The sequence below is a fragment of the Thunnus maccoyii genome, chromosome 11 (genome assembly GCF_910596095.1).
Source record: "Thunnus maccoyii chromosome 11, fThuMac1.1, whole genome shotgun sequence".
NCBI lineage: Eukaryota > Metazoa > Chordata > Actinopteri > Scombriformes > Scombridae > Thunnus > Thunnus maccoyii.
The window spans coordinates 19148261-19169869 of NC_056543.1; the positions used below are offsets into that span (position 1 = coordinate 19148261).

At 40.5% G+C, this 21609-nt stretch overlaps 1 protein-coding gene across 5 annotated transcripts in view; it reads right to left on the reverse strand.

The window, feature by feature from the left end:
* The window catches only part of LOC121906882 (FERM, ARHGEF and pleckstrin domain-containing protein 1-like), a 51175-nt gene extending 42071 nt beyond the window's left edge, over window positions 1-9104 (reverse strand). For 2 of the 5 annotated variants that reach the window (XR_006098758.1, XR_006098759.1), the window contains exons 1-2: window positions 8814-9104; window positions 5186-5392 (exon numbers count right to left, since the gene is read on the reverse strand). Coding sequence is in view for 3 of the 5 variants with exons in the window: in XM_042426068.1 (XP_042282002.1) it covers window positions 5186-5365 (180 nt within the window). In the remaining 2 variants the exon portion in view is untranslated. The remainder of the gene's footprint in view (window positions 1-5185; window positions 5393-8813) is intronic. The other 3 variants (XM_042426068.1, XM_042426069.1, XM_042426070.1) reach the window with 3 other exon arrangements.
* Between the last annotated feature and the right edge of the window lie 12505 nt (window positions 9105-21609).

The window sequence follows — 21609 nt, forward strand, 5'->3', positions numbered from 1 at the left end:
TAATTTGTTATAATGATGGATTATCAGAGGTCAACTGAGTGCAAACACAGCTAAGAGTGGCGTCCAAAAACGTGTTCATCTATATCCGCTGATTTGTAATCTGAACTTGCTGATCAAAAGCTGCTGCTGAGAGCATCAAAGCCCCCCACAATACCGCTCTGATGCTCCCCACCTATTACGTGCTGTGCTCAGAAAACAGTACTGAGAACATTTTTGCTCTATGTTCTGCACGGTCAGTGAATGTGTAAAAACTGGTTTCACTTCTGTGCACTTTTTAATTTGCTGTTGACTTCATTGGTAATTAGCAAAGCAAAAAGTAATATATTGTAGTCTAATGAGACTGCGCTGTGTAAAAATCTCTTCAAATCTCGTATGGAAAGCAAATGAAAATACAAAGAGAGGAAGAGGTTTGTAATTAACGAGTTCAGGATTTTTCCCTGCTCAGCAGCCTATTGCAGGGGCTGTCCCGTAACTGTAATGGACAAAGTGATGGCTGGAGAGGACAGATAGCAGTCCTCAGTGGCTCATTATAGTAAGAGATGAAGAACAGAAGTACTAGTGCAACATGAGAGAGAGAGAAAAAAAGGGATAAGTGTGTGTCTGAATTTCTACCGCCAGTATTACACAGAAAGTGGAATATTCCATGTTAGGTTGTATTCGTTGGTATTCTACCAGTAAGGTTTGGCTAATGGAGCCTGACTGCTTCCTTCATTCACAGGAATGAGCATGACTCTCTGCTCTGCCTTCACCATCCCATCCCCCACCTTCTAAATCCACACTGCAATCACCCTCCTCATAGGCAACTTCTGCAGAGCTTCCACCAGCCATCAGCAAATATAAACGTCAAAACATCAGCACAGACTGCGTCAGTCTATGTTAGCCTAAGGACTGCAGGACAGACTGGGGGCTGCAGTCTGGATTTCCTGCTCTACTGAACTCGCATGAGCAAAATGGACAGAAGCCGTCCAGTTTCATTTTTAAATAACTCCATGAGACACAAATAATGAAAAGGTGGAACAAGACTGATATTTTGGCTTAAGTGTGCCGTCTGATCAGTGCCAATCTGCTGTTGTCCAGGTTTTGTGCAGTCGAACATCATCAGCATTGACACAAGTGTGTTCACAGCAAGTATGCTAAGTAGGCCACAGCATGGTATGTGACCCACGAGATGGCTAGATGGCCCCTTTTTGTTTCTCAAACATCTGATACTCTGCCCGCTGAGGTGGAAACTTGACCCTCTGAATCAGAGGAACAGTAACTGAAGCCTTCAGTATCAGGTATAGGGGGAGGTTGGAGGTTTTATGTTTTCTTAAAGAGACACATAAAATATTCCTGCCTTGAGTCACTTTGACTAGAACATCATCCGGGATGAACCACGTCTCAAACAATACTCTGTGTTCCTCTTATGACATAAAAGACTAGATAATTGCTTGACAAATGTGTTTTGTGGACCATACAGTTATCTCACTTCACTGCTGCGGGGGAAAGATTAATATCAGCAGGATCTGAGCCAAGTTGACGTATGTTTTTGTAATCCCTGCCTCAGCTGGACCCAAAAAAAATGAGATTTTTGAGTTGAAACTGGGTAAAACAAAAGTTACAGCTAAAATTCAGCAACTCACTCCCTGCCTCCAAATGTCCTTGCCAAGCCAAATTCTTGTGAGTTATCGATGCCTTCAAAGTGGACTACTTTTCAGCAACTAGATACTTCTGTTGCAAAATATATCCATTCTGTCTTTTGAATCTTAAAGCACCCAGTAATAGAAAACATTTTTACACAATCCAAGACAGAGAACAATTGTGAATTGTGAAAAAAACTATTTTTTTTCCAGTTTTCCATAATTTTTTTTCAAGAGGAAAACAGATCTTTCCACCCTGAGTGTGAGTCTATGACTGAGGAAAATGAACTCCTTTGACACATCGGGGCAAAATATCAAGCCTGCTGAGTTTTTTATCTCAAGTGCTGACTTGAGATAGAGGCTTTAATGTGTGTTCAATTGAGCATTGAATACAGCTTTCTGTTAGCGGGGGCCTTTTGTTACCCTCTCCTGAGCAGCATCTCCAGCTTGTTTCAGCAGAGCAGTGACAAAAGCTCTATCTAACTCAGTGACAACATCATGGCCCTGCTACTGTACTTCCACAAGAGTGTCAACTTAGTAGTCATGGCCTAAGGGCTAGGGTCATATCCTATGCAGCATTTATTCAAAAACAACACAGGTATCTCACTATGGTGTTTCTTTTTATGGGTATTACACTGTATGAAACCTGATACAGGCTACAAAGAAGACAGACTAGCCTGAAACTGTTGTATATATACAAATCTCATGTTTCAAGTCAAAAAGTACAAAGAATCAATGTGTTTATAGAACCAATAACAATTTTAGTAGAAAACCTCTGCTTCACGTACATACCTATCATGCACATATCCAGTTCTATATTTTTTATTTGTGGACTTCACTAGAGTAGTTTTCTATGATTCACAGTTTAAAAAACTCCTTATTTATCTCATACTGGCCCCTTATGCAGCCCCTCAGTTCAGCCTCTGTCTCTTAACAGGCAGTCTTAGCTCCTGCCTCCATAAGCCCCCCTCCCAATGAGCCCACTCTGTTCTGATTGGCCAGCTTCCAGAAGCCTGCCAATGGGCAGCCATATATAAGTAATGTTAAGTTGCCACCGATGCAAACCCAACATTTCCTTTTAAATGACTTCATAATGGGAGACTTATTGTGAAGAATTTACTGGAAATGAAACATGATCCTCACCAAAGTTTTGTTAGTGCCACTAAAAACTGGTCAACAACAAATTATTGAGATATTTGGAGCTATTGTTCAGGGAATCAGTTAGAGATAATGCAGGGAGGAATAGTACAAGCAGAAACAGCCATAGTGATGATGATGTTTAATGAAGAGCTGCAGACAACCAGCAAACCTCCAACATGTAAACTACTTATTTTACTTACCCTTTATTTCTTGATAAATCGTTCAAGCGTTTTGTTTAAAATGTCAGACAATATTGAAAAATGCCTTTCAAATGTCAAAAACACAGTCCAAAACACAAAGAAATTCAGCTTACTGTCATATATGACACAGAAAAGCTTCAAAATTGGAGTGTTTTAGAATATTTGACATTTCTACTCAAAAATGACTAAAACAGTTATTCAACTATCAAAATAGTTGCCGATTCATTTTCTGTTTATCGATTAATCAACTAATTGTTGCAGCTCTGCCTCGTATTAGAGCTAAGAATCACTGGCTGGATGATATTCACTTCTTAAAGGCTGGTATTGGTAAACTGACTGTTCTAACCTAAGAAAAGATAAAGCCAAAGGGAGCGCACAAGCATGCTGTCCTAACAACACTGTGGAGCTGAATATTCCCAAAAAATGTGGGGATGAGGTAAAACAAATCAGGCTTTAATGCCTCATCTAACCCAAAGTACACACAAAATAACATGGGTTAAATGAGGGCAATCAGACGGGATCTTACTGTGAATCTAGTGAACCATAAGTATTAAATACAACACATGATACCACTAGAAAGATTAGCAGTCATGCACAGGGAGCTCCGCTGCCTGCTTAAGGAACAACATTTACCCATATGCCTTGGGAAACAGCCAGGAGGACACATCCAGCCCGCACTGCACACTCACTAACTGTCAGTAATACTCAGCAGCTTTACTGCCAAGCCCCATTCATACACATTAAACGGCTCCTCTGTGCCTGCCGCTCTATCTGTTTCTCTCCATCACCACTTTCCACTTTCCACTATCTGCTCATCTCGCTCCTCTATTCCAGGCAAGAAGGCTTGTGGTCACAGAATATGGCTGGTTCTTCTATTCTAAGACAAATAACAGTCTTTTCACTTACTCCACCCCGACGTCTCTGCCATTAAATCAAGGTCTGAGGACATCTTACCAAAACACCACAAATTCAAAGGAATGCAGGGGGAAATGTGTGGCATATATCCCAACATGATCTCATCTGTTTAAGGGATAAAACTGGTGTCATTCTGCCTTTTTCTCACTGTCAACAAATCGTTTATGCGTCTCTTGATACAACTTACCTACTCTGTATGTACTACTTGTTTTCTCAGCCCATTAGTTCTTAATGAAGACTATTTTTTCAAATGTTCATTATATTTTCTTGTAAAAAGGCTCAGTAATTCTGAAAACAGCTGGGCACTGTAGTTTTTAGCAGACAGTACTCAAACAGGAGTAAATAGTGCATGTGTTCTGGACACAGCTGCAAATGATTACACAACTAGTGAGCATGTATGGCAGTAGAACAATGTATGTGGTTTTGACTCAAACTGAGGTACATGTCACTCAGTGCAACATTGTGGCTTATTTATGTGTTTTTAATAGTTTTTGGACAGTAATGGAGGTCTATGGCACAAAGGAATAATCTACATCCAGCTTTGGCTAAACAGGTAATACCAGTTAGAAGAAGAATTTCACTTTCGGTTTGGTCTTTTCGTGGGAAAACACCAGTCTAACCCTTTAGTTAGTAAAAGCAAAATTACAAGAGTTGGGATGATATCTGCAAATTGTCTGCTTTATGTCTACAAATTCAGTTTGTGTAACTTACTATGTCTTTATTTTGGATTTTAAGTATTATAAGTATATAATAATAGGTCATTTACAATCAGTATCTAATTATAGCAACATTTTTCATTACCTGTGCAAATGGCTGATACCAGTATGTCTAAATTTAGATCTGTGATGAGAAACTTAATCCTCTAAATCCTGAGATCATGAATGGGATTTATATGGCAGCTCTGCTCATTGAAAGACATTAAGAGGTATAATTGTCTTCCTGCCTGCATTCACTACATAAGAGAGCAGGAGTGTGTCCTTTTATGTCCTCAGTCCTCAGAGTCAGGAGGTCACAGTGGAAATGAAACCAGTGTTTTAATAGACAAAGTAGCAGTAGAGAACGTTTCAGACAGTTTCAGCGGAAGCAGAGATCAGACGGAAAAGACCACCACAATAAACTGGAAGGAAAGGAAAAAGATCCCTCCGGTTTCATCTATGAATTCAACAACTTACCATCATGCAGTTGCCATGCCAACCTGTTACCAGGCTGCTGCTGCTGCTGCAATGGTGAAAACGGAAAATGTTTCTTGGCTACTAAGAGTCAAAATCCCACAGAGAAACGTGCCTGTGCAAGAAGGGATTAACAACTCACCGAGATGTCAAAGAGCTCCTCCGTGTCATCTAACATACGGACCCTGATGGTGACGTGTCGTCCGGGGGGCATGGCTGGCGGTCTGTGCCCGGGGTCCAACGTACTGATGCCAAGAGTCTCCGGGGCTCCGAGACGCGGCCCTGCTCCAGAGGCCATTGGCTCTAGCTCTGGTTCTGCCATGATGCACTGCGCTGCTCACTGCCCAGCCTGCACAGAGGCCAAGACAGAAAAGTCAGGAACACACATACATGCACTCTTTCATTTGCCGCTGCATGCATGTGAACACAAGTATAATAGTTAGAGTATTTGCAAAAAATGGATCTAACTTGTAAGAAACATCCTCTTACAGAGTATCAGTGGCACAGTAATGCATCGGGGCCCAGAGTACAGGCTGCACAACCCTCTGTGTCACACTAACAGAGTAATTGCAAATTCGGTATTTGCACTCTCCACTAATGGCTGATAATTGTTGCCTGTGGGAGAGCCAATTATTGTACAAAAAAAAAAAGAAAAGACTTAAGCATGTTCTTGATTTCGAAGCACAAATCAGGCAGCCTTAATTTGATTTGACAAAAGAATCACGAGGCTTGAGTGTGAAATCAAAGAGTCAATAAAATGACAAAAAGTCGTAAAAGCAAAGCAGCAGGGCCAAAGACACACAGACATATATTTAATTGTTTGAATTGGTCTCATGGGCGTCGATTCAAATAGGTACCAGGACACTGAATTGAATGTGTTGTGAATTTGGAGAGTAACAGTACAGAATCTAATTAGATCCAGCTGTGACTACAAAAAATAAACCAAACACTTGCATAGAATAGTTAACCATACACACATTTCCATACTGCATCCAGATATCTGATATTTTAATCAAAGTCAACATGCACAACCTGGAATAATCTGCAGAATGACTCTTTGTGTTTTTCCCAGGTGAAGGACTGTGTTTGGACAAAGTTGTTGACTCATTCATTCCTGGTTGACACACACGCAGACCACTATCCACCCCCCTCATGTATCCACACAGCAAGATCCCCCAAGGCCCTTCTTGTCCTGCTTAATTCTCTCTTCATTGCACATTCCAGCTGGCTGATGTCATCTCGAGACTCACCAAGTGGTTCATCAGAGTGTTGAGGCCAGTGGGCAGTTGTTCAGCTGCCGCAGAGGTGAATGACTGCTGCCAAGTTTAAGCTGGAAGCTGAATAAGGCATTTTCGAAGGAGTGGAGAATGTAATTCAGCAGAGTGTGCAGAGTAAAATAGGCCAAGGACAGTGGATACACTAAATTCAGAGTGTCTGTCTGATGATGGTCTGCATGATGCTGAGGACAGGCACAAGAAAAGTTTCCCGAGAAACACTGCAGACTGTAGTTGGAGTGGATTTGAGGAATAAAGTAAGACTCCACAAGTCGAGATGCGAGTAACTATTATTCTTAGTATTGATTAATTGCAAAAATACTCAGACAGGTTAATCGTTTAGCCTATAACGTGCCAGAAAATTGTCATAAATCTCCAGAGAATCTTGAATTAGCTTGTTTTGTCCGACCAATAGTCTAAATACAGAGATACTCGATTCACAAAGACACCTTACCACATCTTTCTTATTTAAGCTTGAACCAGTAAGTGTTTGGAGTCATTTCTGCTTGATAGATGACTGTTTCAGATGTAATGACTAGAGTTGTGTTCCAGCAGCTGGTTCCTTTTTCAGATCTGGTTCCAAAGTATCCAAATTTGTGAAGCTCCAAGATAAATGTATCTCCTATCGAGTAGCCTACTTATCTTCTCTCTTTTAAAAACCAGTGAAGGGCAATTTGTCATTTAACTTAAATGCAAATGTACAATCTACCTGAGTTTTACATATTATAATATCAAGTTGAGATTTAGTTCTTAATGAACTTTCGTTACTTAAAATGTTTAAAGCTGGGTCAATTCTACATGATTCATAAGGATTTGGATTCAATAAGCATATTTAACCATTTAACCACAAGAGCATGTTCTGATCATCTGCACCAGTCTGTGCACATCACAGAGCACTGGGTGCGAGATGTTGGGGTTTTCCAGCTTAAGTACAGACAAACGCTCCCTTGGGCTGATGGAAACCAGACCTAATGCGGTCACCAGGGGCGTGAATGGAAACAGGCATATTTTTCATTTAAAAGCGCCAGTTATTTATGACATTTAATCCTCACACCGTCACCACTCAGCTGCCCTTGCCTCAATTATTGGCGAGTGTTTCATGTCGACTCTGTAAATTCGTGGCTTCTATGACCTGCACATGCATGCCGCGCAACCAGACACCCTTCAAATAAAACACCAGTGAATCAGAGGGCAGTGAAAGAGTAGGCAGTGATTATTTCAACCAACACTTACCCTCCTCTGCACCAGGGATCATGAATCAACCAGTCATGAGTGCAGGTCTGAGTGTTCCTATGAATAGGTAACTCAGGTCCAGACAAACACACAAAACAGTCACCAGTTGCACAGCTGGCAGCGTGTTCCTAATGCCATGAGTGTCATGGCGTAGTACACTATACCAGAGGGACGTTTACAGACCCCTCAGTGTTTCTCATGGTAAATCACCCTGCCTTTGAACTTGTTTGCTTGAAATTCCCCACAAGTGTGTAACATGGAGCTGTGACTGCTGGTTTGCAGAGTCTCGGGGGCTGTAACAGTAGTTCCTCTGTGTGCAGGGGCACACAAGGGCCCCTCAGTGCGGTCCAACACTGCACAGCTGGAATCCTTTAGTGACAGCTGAATGGCCAGAGGCGGGGGCTGATACAGCCAGCTGTCTACCTGTGCCAAGCTCCCAAAACACTGAAAGAAAAAGGGCTCAATTTCCTCTGTGTTCAGCAAAACCACTCTCCAGACACTGATACCTGGGTGTGGCTGGCATTGGCGTGAATCACTATAAGTTCCCACTGAATTATTGACAACATGACATCTGTTCATTAAGTGAAAAGAATGACAACCAAGCAAGATGCATGCGTGTTGTAACCAGAGCCGGGCTGCCATTTAAAAGCCTCCGCATGAATGATGATTGAGGAAAATAGTGCAGAAAATGGTGAAGTGAGGTCCTTCCCTCCATGTAGACTCGCCTCATACGGTCTGCTAGTGTGTTCACACCATTAATGCAATGTAGGTTAATAGAGCAGGCTGCTGTAATCCTCAGGACATGATCAGCTAGTACATGTGACATTAATGCACCGTATGGACTTACCTGGACAGCCTCTGCAAACTGTAAGTGCCAGATAGAAAAAAAACGCACATTTACAGGAGACATCTGGCTTATTTAAATGTCACACACACACACACACACACACACACACACACACACACACACACACACACAAGCATGGAGCATTTCAGCTACATAAGCGACTGCAGCGTTTGCGCACATCCATACAGCTAAAATGTATATCTGCGCAATAACGCACAGCGGAGGACACACAGGACAGTTAACCGGCTTTATATGAAGATTTTCCCACAGTGATAGTTATTTCCCTCCCCTCTAAAACCCGCAGGATCACAAAACAATACGGCAAAGATACTCCCAGGACTTAACCCTAATCTCCTCAAACAAGTTGAATCACTTCCCTTAACAGCACACACAGAGAGGACTTGGCTTTTTCTTACCCTCTCTTCTCTCTCGAAATGCGGGTTTATCCACACGTTACGTATTTCCCAGCTGAAAGGAGATATTACATCCACGTACAGCCGTGGTGGAAGAAATAAAAAAAAAGAGAGAGACCCGGTTGAGTTTCAGATGCTGCTCGTACCGGAGAGGAGGCTCTTTGCGGTCGCCATGGCGGACGACTGAGTGAGCGAGCGAGCGAGCAGGGCAGAGACGGGATTGGATCCACTCCCGGTGCCTTTACTCAGACAATGAAGGAGGTGTAGCACCTCCACTTTCTCAGAAGCGCCGAGACTCAGAGGAGCAACAGCACCATCTAGCGGTGGAAGTGGGGACATCCTTTATCTGCTGCTTCCCGGATTTGAACTGGCACTAAGAGATATGAACATATTACTCCGGTACATTGGCACATTGATTTTAAACTTCTGCTTATCACTTTGAAAACATTAAATTGCCTTGCCCCAACCTACATCAAGGACTTATTATTAACCCCCTATGTGCCTGGGTGTTCACTAAGATGGGTGGATGGGGCCCTGCAGGTCTCAGCTAGTGACCAAATGTGACCAGTCTTTAGAAATCTCTTCTTAAAACATTCTGTTGTCAGAAAGCTTTTATGAATGTTTGATATGTTTCTGTGTTTTATTATCTCACTTCTGACCAAGCATGAGCTTGTAATAACTGACCCAGTGGGGTTTGATTTTCTCTCTTAAAAGTTTGCTTTGTGACTATTTCTGCCAGACTGATCACTTTTTTTCCATCAGAGATTTTAAATGGCAGAAGTCAGTGTGTGAGTCAAGAAGCTAAACCGTCATGTCGAATGAAGGAATGCAGAGTCTCCTGTCTGTTGAACATATATACATGTGATTATACAGAAGCACATTTCAAACACTGTCAAATAAGCATCTGCCTGGATTTAGTTTGCAGAATGATGCAGAGATGTGGAGTCACATCCTGAAGAAGATACTGGAGCGTACAGTGTACAAGGTATTGTGTGTGTGGCCTGTTCATTTGCAGGATAATAATAAGAGATTCAGCATTAGTTGTATTGGAACAAATCATATGATACTGACTCAGAGAGGTCAGTGGCAGGGTCAGCCACACAACAGCATCTTCTGGAGCTGACAGAGTTTCTTTATTTAGCTCAAGGACGCTTATGCAAAACAGCTGAAAGAGTAAGAGTCATGAGTAAAATACCTTTGAACAATGTGGTTGAGAGGAGAGATGAAATTCAGCCTGCTTTGCCCTCTATGATGATTGTTGGTGGTCGTGATACCACTAAACTTTGTCCAAGGTCCTCTTGAGGGCACTTTGGTTTTCCATGGAGTACAAGTGCCAGCAGCAGTGTAGCAACAAGACAGATGATGGTATGGCAATGGGAACTAGGGGATGCTTAAGAAGCATCGTTAGGCAGGAATAAGGTAAAAATGGACCCAGAGAAATTCAACAACAACAAAAAAAATTAGCAGGAGTAAAACAAACAATTAAATCTGCAGCCTCACAGTAAACTGCCACCTGCTCTCTCCTTCCCATCACTACAGACTGGCCTTTACCTTCTCAGCCTCACTTAACTGGAACATGCCATCTGTTCAGGTTACCATCGGATGAGCTAGACTGATATTAAGCTTTCAAAGCATATAGATTATCATTAATATACCATTTCTCCGTTACTACTGACAATCACAATTTTCTATGGACACACACACACAGACATCAGTACACCAAATTTAACAGAATGTAATTTAACTACAGAATAGTTTTACCCAGTCACTCACTGCCTGGAGCGCCTAATAATGCACACCTGTATCCACTATCTGATTGCTTATGTAATCTGATTACTGTGGATGTAAGCGGATTACTTACGTAATGTAATGTCTGTAATGTCACAGACATTGCAATAATTTAAAGGAATACTCCCATGAAAACCTATGTTTCTGTATCAAAGATTTAAGCTTGATAGGCAGCTTGTAAATGTTTGTAACTTGCTTCTGCATAATGGATTTTTCTGTTACAACGGATGTCAGTGGTTATCCAATTTCCATAGAAACTCTGAAAAGCATGATCCACTTCTGAATTGTCCATCCAGATGCTCCGTATGTTTCCTACAAGCTTACAGTGGGATATTCAAAACACAGGTTTTTGCTGAGAATTCCTTTTTATATCGTTCCATTGCTTCGTCTTCCTCACCAAACAATTTGCAGTGTTTGTGATTGTTTATTTTAAACTATGGAGATTTTGATGTACTTTCGATTCCTTAAACTTTTCTCTTATTTCATTAATTTTATGTATTGATTTTTTTTCTTGTATTCATTGTTGTTAAGGCACTTTTTTGAGACTCTGAAAGTAATTGTGCTGCTAGTGGAATTATGTTGTTACTTTTTCCATAAACATACAGTGACAGTAGTAGTAAGAGTGAACAGTAAGTGTTGTTGTTCAGCTTTACAGGTGTTGCTGTAAACTAGAATTTTTATAGAAGTGTCCGGGGTTCTTTAATAATAGTTGCCTCTAAATAAGGCCATCACATTTTAGTTTTCAATTCTCACTTTAATGGATGGCACTACTCATGTGAGACTATAGGGCTGCAGCTAACATTTTTTGTATTTATTAATGTGCTGATTATTTTCCTTGATTAATCAATTAGTTGTTTGATATATAAAATGTCAAAAAAAAAGGCAATCGCAATTTCTAAAGCCCAAGGTAATGTCCTCAGATTATTTGTTTGTCAGACAAACAGTCTAAACGCTCAAGTATTTTATTTGCTATCATATCATGGATTTCTATTACAGGCAGAGCAGATGGTCACACTGAGCCTGATAGCATCCTGCTACACAACACAAGAGCCACAGACTCTGAACTACAACCCACATTAGCTTTCCTACTAAAATCTGCTTCTTATCTAACTTGCAAACATGAACACACATCTTGTCCTGCATCTTAGCTTATTGAACGAGCCACGAAACAAACATTCTACGGGGAAAAGTGCACTGTTAACATCAGTTAGCAACAGTATTTTGACATACCTGAAAATGTCACTTTGGTCCTGTTTGATGCTGGTTTGGTCATTCAAAATCCATCAGTTTAGCTGCAGTCCTGGCAGCAGTGACATTAACTTGGCATAATCATGCTACTTTTTCTGCCCAAAAGAAAAACACACAGACAACAGTGTCCAAGTAGAAAATTTATTCCGTCTCTGTAATAGCCAACAAGAGATCTGTAATGCTAATCAACATGTGGATTGTTCCGCAACTGAACTATGTATGATGGGAAAACTGATGGCATGTTTTAGCCTGGGGATTAATGCTGTATGAATCCTGATATGTTGCACCACACTGTATCAAAACCCCAGAAAATAGATAAATCAGTGAACCTATGAATAGTCTGTTGTCTACATTATATAATCACAAGGGTGTAGAGCCTATCTCCTTCCTGTTGCTAACTGTTGCTTTGTATTCCCAGGTTCGACTCTCCTTTTTTGTAGATGGTGGCCTGGGGCTTTGGCTGGGACCGGTGCCTGCACATCACCCACTCCTCTATGTAGCTGCATGCAGGGACTGAGGGATGAAAGACAAGCAGTATGGTAGAAGGCTGAAACTCTGATTTTTTCCCCCCCTTGTCTCTATTTCATGTCTGCTGCTCGCCCACCTTCATACTGGCAGGAAGAGAAGTCTCCTACGCCTAGTGGTGTGGGGACTGAAGATGTAGAAATCACACTCGGTGTCTTGGCAGTTTCACAAGCCCTCTGGATTCACTGACTTGGAACTAAGGCAAAGATGAACATTTCAGCAAGAGCGTGAAAATGAGCAAGAGCTGCGGCGAGAAAGAGAAAACAGAAAAGAGACAATGCTGTTTTGGATTAGTTATGTAAGCAATTGAGATTTTGTGCCATGTTTTTAGTGATTTCTTATCCAGTTATGTAATGATGAAAGGAATCACGAGTCAACTTCACACTGATCACCACAGGGTGAAGAAACACTTGAACACAAATAATATTCTTAGAGTACTTTTTTCTTTGATATTTTCTTGAAGCAATTTGATTTCAGTTCAGCTAATTGTACATTTATCTGACTCAACTAGTGCTAATATATCTTATTTATATTTACATCAGCTGACATTTTTTTTACTTTTTAAATAAATTAGCTAAGTTTAGGCCTCTAGATTTCTTCTGTAGCTCTGGGCTAAAGGTTCAAATCACCCATGAAAGAAATGGAAAAACAACACGGTCCAAAATCACATCCCTCTGAAACTTGATCCACTAATTGAAATCCTGCCCTGTCCATTGATGTATCTGTATTAACTCACGAAACTCATAAATAACATCACTTATATAAAAATGTATACTTAAGGTTGAGTATGTAGGCAGTGTCATTTGGCACCATTATATACATAAAAATAGGCTTTTATTCAGCTAAGTAAGACTAATCAATTTACAGTCTTTTATCAGGAACATGTTGCAAGCCAAAGCTCCCAGATGTGCCGGTCTCGTGTATGATCTTAGGAGGTTTTATATTCCAATGAGTCCATGAACATCTTTTAATCTATTAAAATACACCACACAGCATAAAATACACCAAGCATCCAAAATCACTCACACATGGAAAGAAATAGTGATTATAATATTGAGACACTGTCAGTCACAAAATGTTGATGCAGTGGTACGATTCAAGTGATAATACATGGGAGGGTGAAATGTACAATACTGACATTGGTATCAGTTACTATCAATTTTCTGTCAGCAGATAGGGTTTCACTATTTATGTTCTTGGTTTTACAAGCTCATGTTAGCTTTCTGAATGAAGCAAATGTATTTGAAACTCTTTTGGTACTTTGACAAAACCATCCCAACTCAATTTAGTTGTCATGGAGATGTATCTGTATCTGTTGACGTGCAAGCTCAGTAGCTGTCATAGCACTTTTTTAGAATTTTAATCCTCAACAGTTAGACATAAAGTTTATGTCAAACGACTATTTCCAAGGTCAAGAATGACTTAGATGCTTATCTGCGGGATCATTTATATACTAACCTTGACAAGCTGACATATAATCATCCAGTGGTCTATTCAACATACCTGACAGCCACCTGAAACACATTTTTTTTAACATTTCCACACTATATCTTTTCTGGGGGTGGAAGATGGAAATGAGATTCCATTTCTATTTTAATCTCTGCAGCAGCTGCTGTATCTCCTGCCCTGTCACTGTTTCCCACTAACTTTGAATACCAGGTCATTAGAGCTAGAGCTAGACTTTTACATTTCTCCAACCCTCACTATTCCAGTCAGCCTCACACACACACACACACACACACACATACATACACACACACACACACACACACACACACACACACACACACACACACACACACACACACACACACACACACACGGTCATGTTTCCATCACTTCAGAGGACATTACATTGATTTGAATTAATTTCCTGGAGACTTATCCTAATCTTAACCATAACCACTACTTGCCTAACCCCGACCATGACCTTAATCTTAACATAACCCTAAACCTAAACTTTAAACCAAGTCTTCACCCTAAAATTAATGATTTACCTTCAGGGGACTTGTTTTTTGTCCTCATAAGGGACAGATTTATGTCCCCACAACATGAGGAATACCTGGTACACACACACACGCACACACACACACACAGCTGTCTGTGTTGTGCCCTAACTATAGTTAATTGCCTGTTCTGCTAGGTTTGGCTCACTTAAAATCATGCCGCCTGCTCTGTTTGGACTCAATTTGCAAATGCCAGAGTTGCATATATTTTATTACCATTGCAACTTTGATAAAAGGGAAAAGAGGGTTGAGTGAGCGTGTATGTGTATGTGTGTGTGACAGGCTGTAATGCAATGATCAAAACTTAATTGACATCTCATTACAGATGGAATCTACCAAGATAAGCAACATTTGTGTTCATTTTTATGTTCAATCACCTTCCTGATTATTCTTTAATAGTCTTTACTCACTCTTTGCCCCTGCAGCTCCCATACGGCAATCTATTCTTCTCTGGTAATAAAACAAGAGTGGAAAAGTGATGACAGTTTCAAAACCGTAAATGAGACCAACACAATAAATCACGTTCATCTTATAAAACGCGTTACTTGTCAGATATTTAAAGCCTATAAGGTACAGTTAGTGTATCAAATCATAGCCTATTAGTCTCAATCTGAAACATTCAGTTGCTAATTAGAGAGCCAACCGATGATATGATGTTTTGGATTCATCATTATTGTCAGCAAGTGCACTGATTACGTCTGTCTTGAGAAATTTCACATCTTGGTATCTTTCCTGAATAGATATGTGACAGTGACATCCCTGAAATGTGCAAGTTGCCGGTAGGGTTGAGAGGTGGGAAGTTGTTACAGCTGATCAAGCAGAGGGTGGGAATCCGTTTTGTACAGAGAGACCATCCGAGGCTCAAGATTGAGGCTTTCTCCTCTCAGACATGAGCGTCGAAGAGCTCCCACTGAGCCCTCCACCTCCACAAGAGAAGGAAATCAGCGGGGGGAGGTGGGGGGCTCATCACATGCTCTATTGAAAATCAGGAGACAGGCAAAGACAAAATGCTCTCCCCACTGCTACTGAATGCACAGGCAGCGGGAAATAATTTCCTCCAGGGAAATACACTGGAGATTCTCTGCCTAACTACATAACTTGCAGACTTTTATACTACATTTAGTAGCATTTATTAAATACTTTTTTTTGTCACTTTAGTGTATTTATATAGCAGCTGAAAATAGTTGTAAGTGGAGCAAAACTGTGTTGCTATGTTGCCATGTGTTTTTTCTGTGTTTATGTTAACTTGAACAAATGTCAGTCTGGGAGTATTTTCTAGTCCCATGACTAGGAGTACATCAAATCCTTCATCTGTTTTATAAACTCATCCAATTAGTATTTCTATTTATAATTTCAGGGGACCACATGATACAGACAGATGGTATATATTTGGGCCCAGGGATGTGTGAGAACAATTTCACCACAATTGTCGAGAGGTTACGACAACAAAACAGAAATATCCATCAGGGACATTTTGCATGAAACTGTGAAAGCTCCTGTCAGCTTTCCTCCATCTCTGAAGGAGCGCTTTTAAAATGTATTTTATTCATTTAAGATAATCATGTGGGAAAACTGAGAAATCAGGAAAAACTCTGTTACAACTTTGTTCCAAGGTGCATGGAGAAGGAAACAGATTTGGCCCCTTAAAACTCAAAGGATGCAGAAGTGCGTCAATTACACAATTGCAGTGATATAACTGCAAAATGTTCTCTTGGTTCGGTTTTAGTGAATCACTGTTCTGGGGACTGCAGGCTTGGCTCCTCTCTAGTAATTTGTTTACATAACAGTATTATACATTGCTGTGCATTAGTGTTCATCTAAGCATGAAAAATACAATTAAACACAGTACGAGTCATTCATAATTGCAGATAATAACTTCCGCCCAACAGACAGACAGGTCACCAAAACATATGTGGGAGGTAGATGAAATAACATCAGTAGAATCTGTACAACTCCATGAATACATCTGTTGTGAAACATATAACATTACATTTTTGTTAAGACTGTGTGTGTGTGTATTGTATGGTGTGTTTCCTGCTCACAAGATAACATATTGCATCTTTTTTTGCTAAGCAGAGACGGTTTATTTAAATCCTGAAGCTCTTGTGTCAGTGGCTACAAATCATTTAAAGGTCCTCTCCTTAAATGTTTTAAAACATATAAAAAATACCCTGTTTGGAATAATAATGTGTATCTTACATGTTTTTTTCCACAAAATAAAAAAGTATAATTACCACCTTCAAATCTGTGCTCTGGAGACTCCAAGTTTCCACATCACACTTGGGAAAATTGACAATCGAACCAGGATTGGCTTCCAAACTGTCACTGTTGTGATGTCACAAATAATGCTCACAGGTAAACGCTTTGAACCCAGATTCAAGGTGAGCACAGAGAAACCTCCTACTTTCAGTGGATGAATGAGAAAAAAGTCTTCTAGTGTCAAACTCTGTGCATATACCATTCTGCAGCTCAAACAGTAGGGGATTAACATTCCTAAAGGGTCAGTTCACCCAAAATACAGATATGTATATTTTATCATTTACTGGTGGCATCTAGACATGCAGATAGTTCTTAGATAGTTTTATTTGTCCAAGTTTTGTGATATCTGGTTGAAAGATTTCTGCTGGCATACCAGTACAAAAAAATGATGGATTACAAAAGTCCAGAGTAACGTATCTTTCCAGGAATAATGTCCTAGTTAGTCTGAAAATCTCATAGACCTCATTCTCAAAACTTTTCATTGAAACTACTTGCTACTGAAGAAATATCCCTCACGTGACAAAGTGACAAAATATGTTGGGTTTTTTTTGGTCATTTAGGTAAACTCACTCTTTGCTGCCAGTTGCTAATAATAGCAACATGGATTATGACATGAACGCAAGTCTTCAGTGAAAGAATTTTTCTTTGTTTGTACAGATCGTCCCCCGCACATACTCCTGTTACAGCTGCAAATTAGACTGTGAAATTGACAACTCGTGTTGCCATCTGGTTGCCATGACACCTAGCTATTAGGTCTTCTGACAGTCCTAGCTTGGCTTGTTTGTTCCCTCCTGTACATCAACATTGTTTCCCATATAAAAAGACATGAAACATCAGAGGGGTGTTGAGTGTGTGGGCTGATAACAGCAGGAGTGCTCTCTTCAGAGGTGGTGAAGGTACAGCATAATATACTATACCATTAGAAGACACCCTTACAATGTAAGTGATGGAAACAAAATCCACAGTCCATGTTTTGAGAAATAAAAGTCTGAGCTGTCTGAGTTAGTCAAACAAAGTGGATATCTTCCACAGTTACACTATTTTTAGTAAAAACTTCCCCATTTGTGTCTTTTTTCCTGTTAATCTCCAGTGGAAGGATTGTAACAAAAAGAGGGAATATGGTACTAAAAAGACTAACTTTGAAAGATGTTGACTTGATTTGACTTATTTCAGTGGCTGAAGCCTCATATTTGCTTCAAATAAACTTTTAAATACATTCCTGTGGGTTTTGTCCCCCATCACTTACATTGAAAGTGCATTAAGAGATCTCTTAATGGCCAGTATGAACAGGAGGAATGATTACAAAAAGAAAAACATGTGTCAGTGTTCATTTGGGCACCTGACTATTGTTTTAGGACAAACTTGAGAAATTGTGAACCCATCCTTTAACCTAGACATGATGGCATACAGTGTGCCGCTCTGCCTCATTGTGATAAAAAAGAGAGCGTTTCCTCTAAATGTGTAATTTGGCCCTTTACATCTTGCCCTATTAATTTCTACAATTCCTCTGGGCTGAACATGTACAAAAGCCTAATTTCCACACATTTCAGCCCATGTCTGGACCACAATGAGACTTTAATGCTCCAGTGATCAATGAGAGGATTAAAGCAATTTAAAGGACCAGTGTGGAGGATTTAGTGGCATCTAGTGGTGAGGTTGCAGATTGCAACCAACTGAATACCCTTTCCCTCCCCCTCCCCTGCCAAGCATGTAGGAGAAGGTGGCTACGAAACTCACGAAAATCACAAACGGCCCTCTTTAGAGCCAGTATTTGGTTTGTCTGTTCTAGGCTACTATAGAAACATGGTGGTGCAAAATGGCAGGCTCCGTAGAAGACGATCCGCTCTCTATGTAGATATAAAGGCCTCATTCTGGTAATGAAAAACACAATGATTCTCATTTTCAGGTGATTATACACTAATTAAAGAATACTTATGAATATTATATTCCATTTCTGCCAAGTCCGTTCCACTAGATGCCACTAAATTCTACACACTGTACCTTTAAAGGCTCCTTTGGTTGGTCTGTACATTGGAATCTCCTTCATCTTCAAAACTGATGCGCTGGCAGGGTGTTTCTCCATTACTCAGGATGACACCCTCATGAACTGGCATCTCTTGGTGTAAGCGTGCACAGGGCAGACATGGGCTTTTCTTTTTTTTTTTTTTATCATGGACTGCTGTATCCCATACAGACACCCCAGGGGCTGAGCTGCAGTCTGGGAGCGGTGGTGGTGGTGTGACTCATACAGCACCCCCCTTTCATCTTGACATTTGACATACTGATGTAGAGGATCTCAGCCGGAAACAAACACAGTGTGCTGTGTCACAGCTGCAATGTCTGTGCCTCTGAGCCCCTGGCGTAGAGGGCTGAGAACAGGTAACAATGAGTCAGCGTCTATTTAATTCATACACCTACATTGCGAAACTCAGGGGGTTGTTTTCAAGCTGATTTTATTTTTCTTTCCCTGTCTGTTCCCCACTGAGATCCAGCATCCTCATGATGCTGCCTAGGATTCATTGAAAGTCATTCTTGATTCAACTTTGCAGGGACTTGAGGAAAGGGGAGCTGGAGTGCACAAAGACATTTTAAAAGAAACTCATAAGCTGCACAACAACTATTAGGCTGACTCATGTAAACCATTCTGTAATTCATTCTCATTAAATTGCTTTCACCAGACAAGAAGGACATTGTACCATGTTTGACTATATGTTACCAGAAACACTAATGATGCTGCTGAAGAGTGAGTGATGCCAAGGGGAGTCTGGTTCCTAATGAACCCCACTGAGACCTCATCTTCAGGTCCTTCAGCCCTCTGGCCTGTCTCATCAAGGTGGATAAAGCACCTCAGCAAGCTAGACAGCACAAACAGACCACAAAGGGAAAGCAGGCTCTCTCTTTACTAGCTCACATACAGAAGAGCTGCAGCATCAGGTGGCTGAAGGTGGATATCGAGGAGCAGCTGGGACACACTTCCCAAGATCTATTAAATCGTGATTCCCCCAACAGATCTCTTCCACTCTGCATCAGTGATCGAAAAAAATATCTAAAATGAGTTGGGAGGCAAAACGAAGAGGAAGCGGAGCCGAAACATACTGTAGAGGAGCTGGTCTTTTTTAAAACCATGTCATCTTCAAATTCAATTTTTGGTTCTTGTCCTCTTTGACACTACTTTAAATCCATGCCGCCAAGGATTTATTAAAAAATACATATGTATATATATGTATATACTTTATTTTATTATTGTGCACTAACAGGTTCTTGTATTTCTTGCACTTGCTTATTTCTCTAATAACAGTCTGTCTCAAATAAAGCTTGATTCTCTCTTCAGGTTAGGTAGAGTATTTACAGTATATGAATACTTAAGTATTTAAATATTCACCATATCACCGTCATATTTTAAGAAGAACCTCCATGTAAGCCATGTTGTCTCTTTGCACAATCACTATCCTTATCAGTAATTCAGTTATACTAAACATTATGTGCTTTATGATAATTCAGGATGAATCGTGATAACTTTGTCACTCTCATGCTCTCTGTGTTTGACAAAGCAATTTCATAGGTAAAGTGTAAAAAGCACTGTCTTAATAATTTTATTCTTTTTTGTATTGAGGCTTCGTGACAGGTCTGTGTGCTGCTCAGCTACAAAACATCAGGCCCATTGAAATTACTGAGGAGGAGGAAAGACACTGGAGACATACCCATACCATACTCAGGTTAAAACAGCAAATATAAAAAGCAAACAAACTGTCTAGTACAATGTCTTAAACCAGACACAGGACAGATAAAGTCTGTAGACGAAACCCTTTTTCTTAGTCCAAAATGCATGAACTGTAAACAACTGAAAATGAGCTGTTGACAGAAATTATACTAAAGTCATGTTTCTGTGTCAAAGTTGTCTCATCCCCTTTTCCAAGCTGGCCTCTCCTCCACTAGCCTCTGCCTTACTGTTATAATCTATTTTTTCAGACAACTTCTGTCTTTATCTGTCCTTTTGAAAATATGAACCAGGGTTTTCTGCCACTCTTCTAAGCTAAATGGGTATCCTATGGTACTAAAATGTGAGCAGATTGTCATTTTAGGTGAGATAAAACAACTGTTACTTTGCATCTCCCTTGCACCTCGAGGCAGCTGTAGTCGCTGAATGCTAACAGTTGTTTTATCTTTCACAAGTTTTTGACAGGGTATTGCCCGTTTCCTGAGATCCCGAACAAGAGATCTGAAGCATAGTTGATTAAAACTGTGAAACACAGCAGTTTCTGTGGAGTGAAATCCGAACACAAAGACCTCTCCTGCTTGTGCAACTGAAAAGAAGGAGGACAAACATGCAGAAATGTCAGTGACTGTTTTGCCAGGCTAGAACTAGCCATCTTCAGTGACAAAGGTACTGACATATTCAGACCAGGCTGGTCTGGAAAAAAACACAAAAACACATGCCATTTGATCCCAGTAGTCTTGCTGGAATGATTCACAAGGAGCAGTGACTAAATTTGAACATTTTGCTTGAGTGTGACTTTCCTGCAAAACACCAATGCGCTTTGTGTTGTGAGGAAGACGGTGCTACCTGGCCCAAGAGGTAGCCCTCCTCACTTATCCTCAATGACTGTCCTGCAACTCTTTGAGGCGGCCAAGTGGTATCTCTTCCTGCTCTCCATGACTTGAATGCAGAAGGAGATTGGGACTGTGGACAAGAAGCAACTGCTAGCCAAAACTACTGAAGCTGCAGTAGCTTCTGTAGGTAGGTAACAGCAAAGGTTAGGGTTTGTATTCACTGTGATGACTGATGTAGGTTCTGTTGGGGGCTTTATCACATCCTGTCAAGACTGAGTTGAGACACAATTGGGGACTTAAGTGGCCTAAATAGCCTGATAATGACACTAAATTGCTAAATTGACATTTCGTTTCACCTCATTCAGCCTGATGTGCTCATGTTAGCCAATTTCTTGTTGGAGGGTCACTTGGTTTTATTTTTT